Source organism: Orbicella franksi, chromosome 11, assembly GCF_964199315.1.
Source record: "Orbicella franksi chromosome 11, jaOrbFran1.1, whole genome shotgun sequence".
In the NCBI taxonomy this organism is placed as follows: Eukaryota; Metazoa; Cnidaria; class Anthozoa; order Scleractinia; family Merulinidae; genus Orbicella; species Orbicella franksi.
Window position 1 is genome coordinate 27,745,970 of NC_138155.1, and position 12,910 is coordinate 27,758,879.

Below are 12,910 nucleotides of genomic sequence, written 5' to 3' on the forward strand. Positions count from 1 at the left end.
AACGGGTGTGTACGTCACTGCCGGACAAAAACTGTCTTATATAGCCTCGCTTTCAATCAGCTATTTTTGGCACTGACCGGGTAGTAGAACAAAGCACTTAGTCACCCTTGGACGGGCATGCTGTACTTGCAGTGGCTCTGACGTTCTCGGTACTCAGAGTAATTAAAGACATAGCTGAACAATATTTGATTACTTTTTTATATCCGATTCTTTAAAATGAATCATTTCATTTTTAAGAAGGAACTTTTCAACACATCAAGCGAGACTTTGCGTCAAGCTAGCATTGTTCCTTTTCAAGTGGAGTTATTCAGTTTCCCAGCAACACTTGCAAACATGGAAGGAAAATGGCGTTCTTTCGAATATTCTTGTTTTGGTCTCTGGTCGGTTTACGAATTACCTGAAACCTTTCATGTGGGACCAAATTAGCCGCTCTTCTCTTTTCAAAAATAATTGTCCTTACAACTAATTGGCTACGATGGAACCAAACGAAAACAATCTATTTCGAGAGGTACAAGAGCCATCAACAAGCTGTGGTTCGGAGAAGAGGTCCTCTCGTTCTCGTGTTTGGGAAAAGGTTGTTTGGTTTACCAGAAAGGCAAAGGGAGCAAAAGACAGTAAAAATAGCTCTCCTGAAGTGCAAAAGAGCAATAATAATAATACTAGGACGAACTGTGGTGACTGTAAAACGCTTGGAGTAGGAAAATCCGATTGCAAGCAAAAAGTGCGAAAGACACGAAGTTTCAAGTATCTGAAACGACGAAAAGTAAGGCAATTTGGAGACGACTTGTGCTCAGTAGCAGTCGAAGAAGACGTTAACTTACAGGATTGCGGTACAGCAACAGGGACCTTTCATGATTTTAAGTCCGAACGACGAATATCCCGCCACGAAAGAACAACAAGCAACAACAGCCTGCTGAATGAGATCGCAAGAGGGATGAATTCGTCACAGCAAAAAGTCAAAGAAAATGTTAAAAGCGTGTTATCACTACCGTTAGATGACTTGTCATTAAACGAGGGTCCAATTTCTGACAGTTTATCTCCAAGCTTTCCTCGCGTGAGAAGGAGTGTAAGTTTCTCCGGGCCAGCTTACAACAGCTGGCCAAGGAAAAAGCGAACATATTTGAAAAGTTCAGTGGAACTCCTATCACCCCCTATGAAGCAGAAATGCGTGTCTGCGATAAGGAAAAGGGCATCGTTCAATGGATTTGACTCTTCAAAAATAAATGTAAAAAATTCTTATTTGTCACGGTTTAAAGGGGTTAAAAGCACCCCTCATTTACCACAAGGAGGCCAAATCAGGAATCAGAATGGTCTAACTATCGGTGCTATTCATTTCTACAAAAGTCCAGCTATTTTTCAAAAAGATGACACAGCTCTAAAACTTTTCCAAAGAAGGACACAGCCAAAACAAACAGATGGTGAGTCTGCAACAGGTGTCTACTGCTTAACTCATGGGTCGGTTGGGGAAAAGGATGGAGAACTATCTACCTTACTATCCAGAGAATCTGACAAGATTACCTGCGAAATTCCAGAAACAACTGAAAAACATGAGGCAAATGTTCATTCCAACTGTAGTTTCTCAAGTGAACACAACTTTGAAAGTAACTTGACTTGCAAGGAACAGATTGACAGTGCCAGTGTTAGTAGCAATTGTATGAATAACTGCATTTCTTTCCATGTCAAAAACAGCGACATGCAAAATGCTACCATCTCTGCTTTTCTGTTAGAGGGAGAATGTTCAAGTAGCTGTATAACAACCAGTCCAGTTGATTCTTCTGATGAGGATTTAGTCAAGGAGAAGCCATTACTCTCATCCAGTGCTCCTAAAGACATGACTTCAGTCCATTGTACAGAAGAAAATATTCTCACGAGAGATAGTAACATTACTTATACCATGCTGAAGTCAACGACAACTTGTGAGGATGGGCCCATAAGGAGAACCAGCAATGGATCTGTTGAAGCTATGGACATTCCAGAATGTTATGACAAAGTTCCTGACTTCCAGAGTAATGAAAGTGCAATACATCCATCAGATAGTTACCAGGAAAGCTCTCACTCTGCAAATGTTTCTGAAGTGGCATCAACTGATGACAAAATAAATGTGGCCATTTTTGGTACAACTCAGTGTAACATGCCAAGAACTGTGGCTCTTTCGTCATGCAGCTTACCATCAGTGGATGATTTAGAACTCAGTAAAGTTGATGTCACACCTTCAATTCTCAGTACCAATGACAACCTGCAAACTTTGCTGACAGGAAATGACATGATTTGGCAGAGAAAGCCGAAGGTCAATGGAACACAGTTTAAAAAGCACACTGAGGTAAAAGCTAACTGCTGTGTTTTACTTTGTTTTTTAAATTCATTGCTTTGGGAATAATGGTAGCTTTTGGGGAATGTGATGGAATCTTTGCAAGGTTTTCCCAGGCCAGGAAATGCTCAGGGGAAAAATCTTCAAGGTCATGGAAGAGTCTGGGAATTTTGTTCTGAGTAAGGAAAATTGGCATTGTAACTCCATTGGGATCTCAATGATATTTTTCCTTATTAAATGAAGTAGGCAAATTTGTTGTAAACTTATCATTCTCTTAAGACTGATCAGACTGATTGGAATGGGCTAAAGGCCATATTTCTTGGTGCTAACCAAAAAAATTATTACCTTTGATATGAGAGTATTGGGAGCCCTGGTGTTGGGCCCTTTCAGCATCCCTACAGTATCTCTTTGTATAAGCTAAGTAAAAATATTTGTCAATCATAGCGTGTAAATCAAGACTCCAATATTTCAAATGAGAATTTTTAAGTCTTTGAATAGGGACAAACAGGAAAGGAAAAAAAACATTGAATTAAATATATCTCTGAAAGAATAGAACAATATCACAATGCAGCAGCTAAGAGTATTGAAAGTGAAACACCAATATTATTAATTAAAATAATTTTGTCTTGAGACAGACAAATGAAAATTTTGAATTTTGGACTGAAAAAATTAAAGCCCTCTTTGAGGACTTCTTGAAGCAATAAATTATTTATGTTTTGTGTGTTTAGAATTTCAGTTTTCTCTACTTGATGTTCTGTTTATAGGATATTTTGCACTGGTTTAGGGAGTTCAATGATGAACAAAGGAACATATTAATCAGACGACTTCTGGTGAGCAAATTATGAAACAATTCAATGCAAGCTTAAAATAGCTTAGATTTAATTAACATTAATTGGAACTCAATCAGATAAAGGATGTTGATATACCTTTTACCACAAGACTGTAAATGAGTGTTCATCATGAGTAGTGCTAAAACAATCTATTTTTTGCAGTGTCCTCATGTTGTTGTTTGATGTTTGATGTAATTTTATGCCATAATGTTATAATTTGTACGTAATAATTTGTAGTTGTAGCTTGAATGGCTTTCAGATCTAACATGGCCTGCGTTGCAGATGCTACCAACAACCAAAATGAGGAAATTTCCATCTGCGGTGCAGGCTAATCTAACAATGCGAGACAGTTAAATTAGATTTTATTAATTACTTTGTATACATGTGATTTGTAGGTACATTCCATTAACAGCTAATTATACCAGCTTAAAACCAGAGATTATTTAACATAATTCAAATAAAATGTAAGACCTTGTGGATGTTATTTGTCTCACTGTAAATGTTAATCTGTTTATCATAAGGAAGTGATTGGTCCAATTACTTGAATATATTTGTCCACTTTGCCTTGTTATTGTTGTAGTGAATTGGTGTGTGGAATGTTTGTGATAGATTGTATGGCCTGTGAGTGTAATGAGAATTAATTTGAATTGCTAATGTAATTATTGCTAATAACTGTTTCTATCATATGTTAATGTGGCAAATTGGCAATAATGTCAGCTTAACACATGTAGATCAGATTATCATTAAAAATTGACCTACTTTCTCCCATCATAACTTTCATCTGTTTATGACCTGACAGTGTTAATCAGAGATTATTAGTATTAATATTATTTTGCTTTGCCCTGTTATTGTTTTCTGGTGTTGTTCTTTTTTACTTGAAAAAATAATTGTGATTTTGGGCCATCGGATTATTTTTATGATATTTCTTGTGAAAGTTTGTATGGCCTGTAATCTGTTTATCATGAACAGTGATAAGTACAAAATATATTTTTTTACTTTCTCATTATTTTTTGCTACAATATTGTTGTTTTTTTGTATCTTAAAAAAATATGTTATTGTAGGTTATGTAATACAATAATTGATTTGTGTGTAGTTACTTGTAACAGATTGCACGTCCTGTACATAGATATAGCTTTTTTTTTTATTTGCATTTTTGCTGTTTGTGTGAAAATGTAATGAACTGCTAATACTGTTCATTTACTCAGCTCAAATTAATTAACAGTGTAATAGCTCAGACTGAAAAATTTATTTGTAAGAATTCAAACAGTTAGATCTTGTTGACATACCTAAAATGTCCCACTGTCACTATTGTTAACAGTGTTAAGTCAATTTTGTTTTTTACTTTATCCTTATGTTGTTTGCTACAGGGTAGCTGTTTTTTTTTTACAGCTAGAGAAAATATAATTTTAGGCTTTGTAATATTATATTTATTTGTACTTAATTACTTGTGACTGATTGATTACATGGCCTGTAAATCTAACTATAGTAGTACACGTGTATTAAGTTTATTTATATTTTATTACCGCTTGACTGTTTTTATTGTATGTAAATGCAATTAACTAGCCTTGCATGTGAAAAATAGAAACAAATAAACAGTTATAGTTAACAGTTATAGTCAACACCAATTATTGTTTTCAGCAACAACAAAAATAGAACTCAAAACAAAAATATTTATTATGAACAGTACAGGTAGCAAGCTCACTAGGTGATCTGTGGTGGTCAAGATTTTTGGGGTTTTGAGTTACTTTGCAGAAAAAACCAAAACTGCTGCTCTTATTGGGATTAATAAGCCAGTATAAATCTGTGTAAGTTCCAATCCAACATTAAACTTAGCCATGTCAGCATGAAAGAAGCCCATGTATTTATTAGTTAAAAAAGAAAACATGTATCATGTTTCTATCGCATTATAGAAACACGAGTGGAAGTTTGGGAGAACGAGAAATCCTGTGGAACATGAGCCAATGGGTGAGGGTTTCTACAGCTTTTTTAAGATCTCCTGAACTTTTACAAGTGTTTCTGTAACTCGATAGAAACACAGGAAATTCCGCAACAAAAAGAAAAGAAAACTAGCCATATACTTTGATCATCAAAATGTAAATTCTCTTTGCTCATGCCATCATTTCGTCAACAGCTCATGCAAGTTCCAATTAGTTAACCAATTAGCATGTGCATTTTTTGGGGGCTGTTTTCTAATTCTTTTAGCCAATCTTTTCCAGAACACTTTGTATATGTTGAGTTGTTAAAGTGTTTGTTTCCATTGCAATTACAGGATGAATGTGAGTTACCCCAGATGCATATGCTGTCTGTTGCAATGGAACCCGTGCTTCACAAAAGCTGTCCGCCAAACTGCCAGGATATGTTAGCGTGGTTACCAAACCATGTTGCGTTACATGTTCTGTCCTTTCTTGATTCAGGTACGACATACAATGTTTATTCATAATTTCCACCATATAGGCAAGATACAAAGCTTGTTCCATTTATGATTCTGTTCCTTTCAGTGAGTTTGTGCCGCTGTAGTCAAGTCAATCAGACATGGAACAATCTAGCTAACAGTACTTCCTTGTGGCAGAATCTCTGCGGGTAGGTACTGTAAATTGGTAATACAAAAGTGCTTTTATTCATGGTGGTGTTATGCAAGGCAAGTTATGAGACTTGTTTAACTTATATTGACCCACACAACCCAAACTTATCTTGATTCTTGTCAAATGGTGATCTAGAGCTAATATTAAAACATTTGTCCAGGATGACACCTTTAGGGCAAGGTGTGGGTTGAATTACATTCTATAAAGAGGCAAATCTACTAGGTACCAGCTAAGCCAGTAACTCTTAAATCAAAACCTGGCCAAACCAAAGTTCATTTTCTCTTACAAATTACAAAGAGTTAGAAAATAAATAAAATAGTACTACAATAATAAATATAGAGACTGAAATAGGAATCTGCAGTGCCACATTACATGGAAAAGCTCTTCATCAATGTGGAACTGGACTTAAGAGGTGTTAGTTTTTGAAGAGGGATGAAAATCAGAGAACCTGGAGAGAAAGCCTCGGAGCAATATGAGAACCAACAATAAACACAACCCACTTATAACACTGAGTCCAGGATTCAACCCAGGCCACTTTGGTGGAAGGCGAGCCCTCTATACACTGTGCCATCCCCGCTTCCCTGAGTAAACTACAAGATGGCATAAAACTTTCTAATGAGTAATTTTTTTCTTCTTGATGATCAGACGCCCTAACTGGCAATTGTCAAGAATTGGAGAGGAGAAGGAAAGAAAGAAGTACACTTTGGAAGATGGAACAGTGCAGGTGTGAAAGGAATTTTCATCAAATCCTCTGCGCCAGGTCATTCAAAGCCTGATTAAGCTAACCCAAGATTGTCAGTTCTGCAGTTTTTAATTTTTCAATGAAGTTTTCTGTTTATTTTGTGTGTCCTTCAGTTTTGAATTTGAATAGATTTCTCAAACTACACAAAACATAAGTTGTGAAAAACTTTTATGCAAGAAACCGGTTTTTGAACGATCTGGCCCAGATTAAGAATAGCTAAACAGTAGGGGTGACAAAAGGTGAGAATCTGAGACTCGGTAAAATCTGAGACTGCGACTTAAATGAGACAGAAACAAAAACATAAAAGTGTGACTTCATGACTTGTCACAAAGGATTATAAGATTTCAAAATCTGATTAAATGTATGCAAAACTCATGATTTTCTAGATAACATTTTGCAACCTTATATACTGTCTCTTCCGCATACCTTACAAATCTATTGTTTTAATAAGGGCTGGGCACCAGGCAAATTGACCAGCTGTGAGGATGACTTTGCCCACCTGGTGTGACCACATTGAGGAAAATTCTTCTTTTAAAGAAGTTCAGTTCAAATTTTTTTGCCCTGCTGTAAAACCCAGTTGACCTCCTACTGAAAATACAAATCCTAATTACCTTCATCTTTGTGTCAGTCTATAATGCTTCACAAGGTAAAAATTAGAATTATTACCATATGTTTAGCTTTTATTAGTTTGTGCAACTAGTGAAAATTGCACTGAAAATACCTATTACTTGGTGGTGTGCATGTATTGTATTACTTGTTGAGCAAACATATTATATTTTCAGTGGAAGAGGATGTTTGCATCAAGATTCCTTTTGCATCAGAACTGGTTGAAAGGAAAATGTGATGTGAGAACATTTGAAGGGCACACGCAAGGTAAATATTTTTTCAGAGTTTTAATTTAAAACTACTTCAGTCTCATTAACATACAGTACTTCCCATCCTCAACTTGTGAGCATCATAGGAGTGAAAGACTCTTTGGAAAGTTGGACTGTATCATTTAAGAAATAGAAAACATGTACCATGTTTCTATCGAGTTATAGAAACGCAAGTGGAAGTTTGGGAGAACGAGAAATGCTGTGGGAACACGTGCCACAGGCAAGTGTTTCAACAGCTTTTTCAAGTTCTCCCAAACTTTCACGAGTGTTTCTATAACTCGATAGAAACATGGAGAACATGTTTTCTATTTCTTTTAGAAAACACCACGACGAAAAAAGGAAAACAACTTGTTTACTTTGTTCATCAAAATGTTAATTCTCTGTGCACGTGCCATCATTACATCAACAGCTCGTGCTAGTTCTGTGTTTCCACTGAGTTATAGAAACACGATTTTTAACCAATCAGTGCGCGTATTTTCCTAGGACTGTTTTCTAAAAGTCAATGGTTGATGGTCAGCAGCTCTGTCAGTAAGCTGTCAGGCAAATGACTGGGCCTACTGTACTTAAATTTTGGGGCTCCTGACACTAAAACAGAGAAAAGTCTTCCCCCCTCCCCCACCTAACTCTTCCTTTTCATGTGTTTAAATGATAACAAACGTTATTCTTCAGGTATCTCATGTGTTCAGTTTGATGATACAAGGATTGCGAGTGGTTCATATGACAAGACTATACGAGTGTGGGATATTAGGAGTGGGGACTGTGATGCCGTGCTGACTCTAGCTGGCCACTCTGGTACAGTGCGATGTCTCAATCTGAACGGCAATCGACTGGTTAGTGGTTCTGTGGATCGATCAATAAAGGTATGTGTAGTATTTGAGTGTCATGTTAAAACAATGGTTTCCTCTAAGTAAGGACACAAAATTCGACTTCAGTAAAATTAAATAAAGTAATAATATTTTGTTATTATAATAAGCTCAAACTAAAATTTAAAGATTAAAATTTCCTCCCCCTCCAAAATTTTTTAACAGAAGTGACAACTATATTCATTGGTAAAAAATGATAACTATTTACAGTGCTAAAAAAGGCACAAAATTAAAAAAATAAAAACAGTTCTTGTTTTGGTTGCACTTTCCTTCCTCCTGACTTGCATTTGACCTTTTTACTTCCAGGGTCCATCCTCTATTATCTAATTAATCTGATAACCTGTCACTTCGTTTTTCATTCTTTTCCCACCCAATTTTCTATTATAATTTATTAATAAAAACAGTTGTAATAAGATCTTCATAGACTGGCCCACCTAGACTAGCACTAGCTATTTGCAGGCCAGTATAACTGTAATAAGTAATGTAAATTGGAAAAAAGATAAAGATTGAGTGATTGAGTCTATGTCAGTACATGTCGTTTTAATTACGGAGTTGTTTTTCAGGTGTGGGACTTATCATTTGAGTCGTATTGGAGTGGCGCTTCATGTAAGGTCACCATGGTGGGCCATATGCACACAGTACGCTGTCTCCAGGTAAACTATGGTCTAGTTCAATATTATCTAATGCAGCAGTTCTTTAGTTTTAGCAAAGGAAGACATTGGTATAAATAACAATATTTATACCTCATTATTTTGTACTTTAAGGTTGATGACAAGAAGGTAGTTAGTGGATCTTATGATAAAACCCTCAAAGTCTGGGACATCAAAACTGGGAATTGTCAGCTAACTCTCAGGTATTCCAGAAATTTTTAGTAACCTTCAATAATGATATTATGTATTATTGAAATTTTACAATTATATTTCGATATCTGTTTTCAAATGTTTCACCTTCCTATTCACCACTTATAGTATTGTGCATAGAGTTTATTTATGTATACAGAAGTTTGTGTAGTGTTAAGGTCTGGGTGAGGGTAGTTCTGACCAAAAATGTTGTTGCTGACTGAAGTTTTGACAACCTGAGTCATCTTCAGAGTCAAGTAGACAGTGTTTGTCAGTCAATGGTGTTGCAAGTTGTTCAGATCAAAAAGATGTTAATATGTACAGTTCCAGGAAATATCCATACCCATCCCAGTGAAGGTGAATAGAAATTCCAAGGGGGAGGTGGGTTTTAAAAACCCAAATTTTTACTAGAAAGTATGTTGATAAGCCATAATTTCCAGAGGGGTTGGGAGGGAGTTCAAATTTAAAAACCTTCTATGGGAGGGGTATGGATATTTTCCAAAACAACACAATATATTAAATTTGTCAATTATCATAATTATTTAGGGGTCATAATGCTGCTGTCCTGTGTGTTCAGTTTGATGATAGAAAAATTGTCTCTGGGTCATATGACAAGACTATTAAGGTAACCAGATAACATGACACTAAATGATAGTGAATAAGAAAGTTGGTTGCAAGCTATTTGTACAAGATTACTGACAAGTCTTAATGTACATTCATTCCTCAGCTCAAGAGATTTGTGATGTTGTATGGGAAAAATTCCATTTTGGCAATAACTACAGAAATTCCGGCACACTCACTGGCTAATTTTCATTGTCATTAAGGGAACAGAAACACAAATATATAATTTTGTCCCTTCTGCCTTTTCGTTGCGTGTTGTATTTTCAACTTTCTTCTCGGTGTTTGGAAATGTTTGGAAATGTGGTCAAACACGGTCTTTCATGTTTGATATATTACATGAAAAACTGAGATCAATTTGCTAAATTGATGACAAAGCTTTTGAACAAGCTTTTGTTTATTTTTTACTCAATATGACATTGTGGTATTCTGTAAAACAGGTGTGGAGTCTGACAGAGGGATCATGTTTGATGACACTGACAGGCCATCATGACGCTGTCACCTGTTTGAATTTAACATTTGATAGCAGAAAAGTCATTAGTGGCTCTCTGGATCATAATCTGAAATTCTGGGATCTGTTAAATGGAAAGGTAAGTACAGACTAACATGCTGCTTATTTGTTTTGAAACTAGCTCTCTACTGCAATGAGCTTCACCTTGGGGAACATTGAGGGTTGAAGGGAAACAAAACTTGTTGTTTCTCCCAGGGCCACTCATTAAGTGTTTTGCTATACCTTCAAATTCAAAAATAAAACAATCTGTTAGAAAAAAGAGTTGCTTGACACTGGCTGGTGCACAGAGTATCTGCGGTTTCAAGGTGCACAACCTGATCACTTGCGAGCTGAAAGTTCAAGTTGTTGTTTTCCTAAAAACTTTGTGATTTTTCACACGTTTGAGTTGGGAGGTATTGATCTCTCTTGACTAAGTGCAACTTGTCATTTGTTCTAGTGCATTGGTACATTAGATTGGATCAGATCTGAGGGTCATACTGGTGTCATCAGGTAAGTAAATACCATGTGTTTAGCTTGTTCTTGTTTCTCATGTTATTTGCGATATTGTTCTGAATAAAGTATGTTTGTGTTCACTTGTCAGATGTCTTCAGACAGACAGCTGGAGGATAGTGAGTGCTGGAGATGACAAGACACTCAAGGTAAGATTACTGGGGTGTTAAGTTAGGCTGATTGTAGGTGTAGTGCAAATGACTTGACAACACAATTCAGATAAAGTTCTCCAAGTTGTATTGAACACAACAGAACAAGTGCACAACATGAATGACTATCTCCAATGTGACCTACCCTCCTAAGCACGTAGGCTTAAGAAATAATTTATGCAAGGTCTCAAGACCTATCATTACATGGGGGTCATCAGTGAGGTTGTTTAATTCTCACACCACAAGCATTTCATTTCTAGCTTTTGCCTCTTACTTAGAGTTTCCTACCTCTTAATGCTTTGTCTATTGTAAAATGTATGAAATGTTGAAAAAATCTCCAATGCCTTGGTGTAAGAAAAATTAAGAGAGCACAAAGGTTCCTCACCATGAAATCCTGGATGCCCACGGTGTTTTTTCTTTTTTTTTCGGCCACGTACAAAATATCCTTTAAATGGAAGGAAACCTGAAAATAATAGTTTACTAAGATAGAAAAACACAAAGAGATAACAATAAACCATAAAGGAACAAGGATGGTTGAGGATGGCGAAAATTGACACGGATTGCAAACAACGAATTTGAAAAATTTAGGCTGAACTTTTCAAAATGTGCAAACCGTGACTGAGCTCCTTTAAGCTTATATGAAAGAAACTACTAAGTTTTTCTAGTTGCCAAAAGGAAAAAGTTAGTTACCTGCAGCACCTGAACGCTTCTAGATCCCAGTCCTGATCTCCCTTCTTTCCATCCTTCAACATCTTAAAAATCTTACTCTCTGCCCTTTCCCCTAGAGTTTCAACCCCATTATTTACTGGTGCCCCCCTCCCCCCATCTGTGTGCAGAACAAAGTCTTCAAGACTAATTTAAGTAAGCTTTACTTTCAATGCCTCAGACTGTCATTATTGGTTAGATTTATTGGTTGTAAGATTTACTGCGTATCGTTAGCAAGAACCAGTCCTAGAAGTAGTAATAGTAAAAAGTAAATGATCCTTGTCAAAGTTTGATTTTTTTCATGAAGTCCGTAATTGGACTTGACAGGACTTTCAAAGACAAATTCTCCCATCCCCCCTAAAAAAAATTATTAGAACTCTGCTGCTTTCATGGGCTGAATACCCATAATAAATTTCCCAAAGTATGAATAATTTAAGAGTGATCCTAATCCCTAATTTTTTTTTGTTATTTTGCTATTAATTTGAAACAGATGTGGAGCTTGGAAAGTGGGCAGCGTTTGCTGACTCTACGCTGTCACACAGATGGCGTGACGTGTCTACAGTTTAATGACTACAGCATAGTCTCAGGGTCATATGACAAAACTGTGAAGTTGTGGGACTTCAGTCCGTCACATGAATTTTTGACTCCTGGCTAAGCTAAGCTATCAACAGGGTGGCAAGCGGAGTCATTCATGACTGCTAGCAGTCGGTCACCAGCACTAATGACTGGATGTCATCAAAATACCCCCTCCCCCCCCCCCTCCCCAGTGTCTCTCCAACTAGACCATTAGGAAGAAGTCAAAGCGGCCATCTTGAAGGGCACGACTACGTAGGAAATAGGATATGGGGGATGGGGTGCATCTACTGCCCTGCCCTCCACCCCCTGAGTATTTTTTTTAAAATTCCATTCAAGATTGTGGATCCATGATCTTATCTTGAGTTCTTTACTTGTGGGTTCCAAATTGATGATTTTGAAAAAAATGTATTCAATAGTGAAATCACAGTTACATATTAACAAAGGATAATTAGACCTCATTATGCTGATTTGAAATCTATGTGCACTTGATTTCATTCGACAAAGGTATGATTTGCAATTCGTACTCTGCATTAGAATATCTTTTAAGTGCATATTTGGTTATTGATCCATTCTGCGCCTCTGCACCCTTAAAGCTGTTTGCGTATCTCTCAAGCTTCCGTACGCCAGCTACATAGTGTAAACGAGCTTAAGGCTAATTGATCTGAGTAACAAAACCTAATAACGTTCCTCTATGGCTTTTTGTGTGTTTTCTGTTGTTCAATCATTTAAAACCATTATTTAGAATTACCAAAAAGAGTATGACCAGGTGATGATCAGCCCTTTCTAATTAAAATACTTACTCTGATCTTTGCACTGGTTAATT

At 36.5% G+C, this 12,910-nt stretch overlaps 1 protein-coding gene across 1 annotated transcript in view; it reads left to right on the top strand.

The window, feature by feature from the left end:
• The first annotated feature begins 105 nt into the window (after positions 1–105).
• LOC145502612 (uncharacterized) overlaps positions 106–12,910 on the top strand; it is a 21,234-nt gene continuing 8,429 nt past the window's right edge. The window contains exons 1-14 of the mRNA XM_081481940.1: positions 106–2,320; positions 3,073–3,138; positions 5,408–5,552; positions 5,637–5,718; positions 6,366–6,444; positions 7,245–7,335; positions 8,007–8,197; positions 8,764–8,853; positions 8,965–9,053; positions 9,586–9,664; positions 10,098–10,247; positions 10,605–10,657; positions 10,749–10,806; positions 12,002–12,910. The exon at positions 12,002–12,910 is cut by the window's right edge and continues 8,429 nt beyond it. Of these exons, the coding sequence (XP_081338066.1) occupies positions 476–2,320; positions 3,073–3,138; positions 5,408–5,552; positions 5,637–5,718; positions 6,366–6,444; positions 7,245–7,335; positions 8,007–8,197; positions 8,764–8,853; positions 8,965–9,053; positions 9,586–9,664; positions 10,098–10,247; positions 10,605–10,657; positions 10,749–10,806; positions 12,002–12,166 (3,183 nt within the window). The 5' untranslated portion in view covers positions 106–475 and the 3' untranslated portion in view covers positions 12,167–12,910. The remainder of the gene's footprint in view (positions 2,321–3,072; positions 3,139–5,407; positions 5,553–5,636; positions 5,719–6,365; positions 6,445–7,244; positions 7,336–8,006; positions 8,198–8,763; positions 8,854–8,964; positions 9,054–9,585; positions 9,665–10,097; positions 10,248–10,604; positions 10,658–10,748; positions 10,807–12,001) is intronic.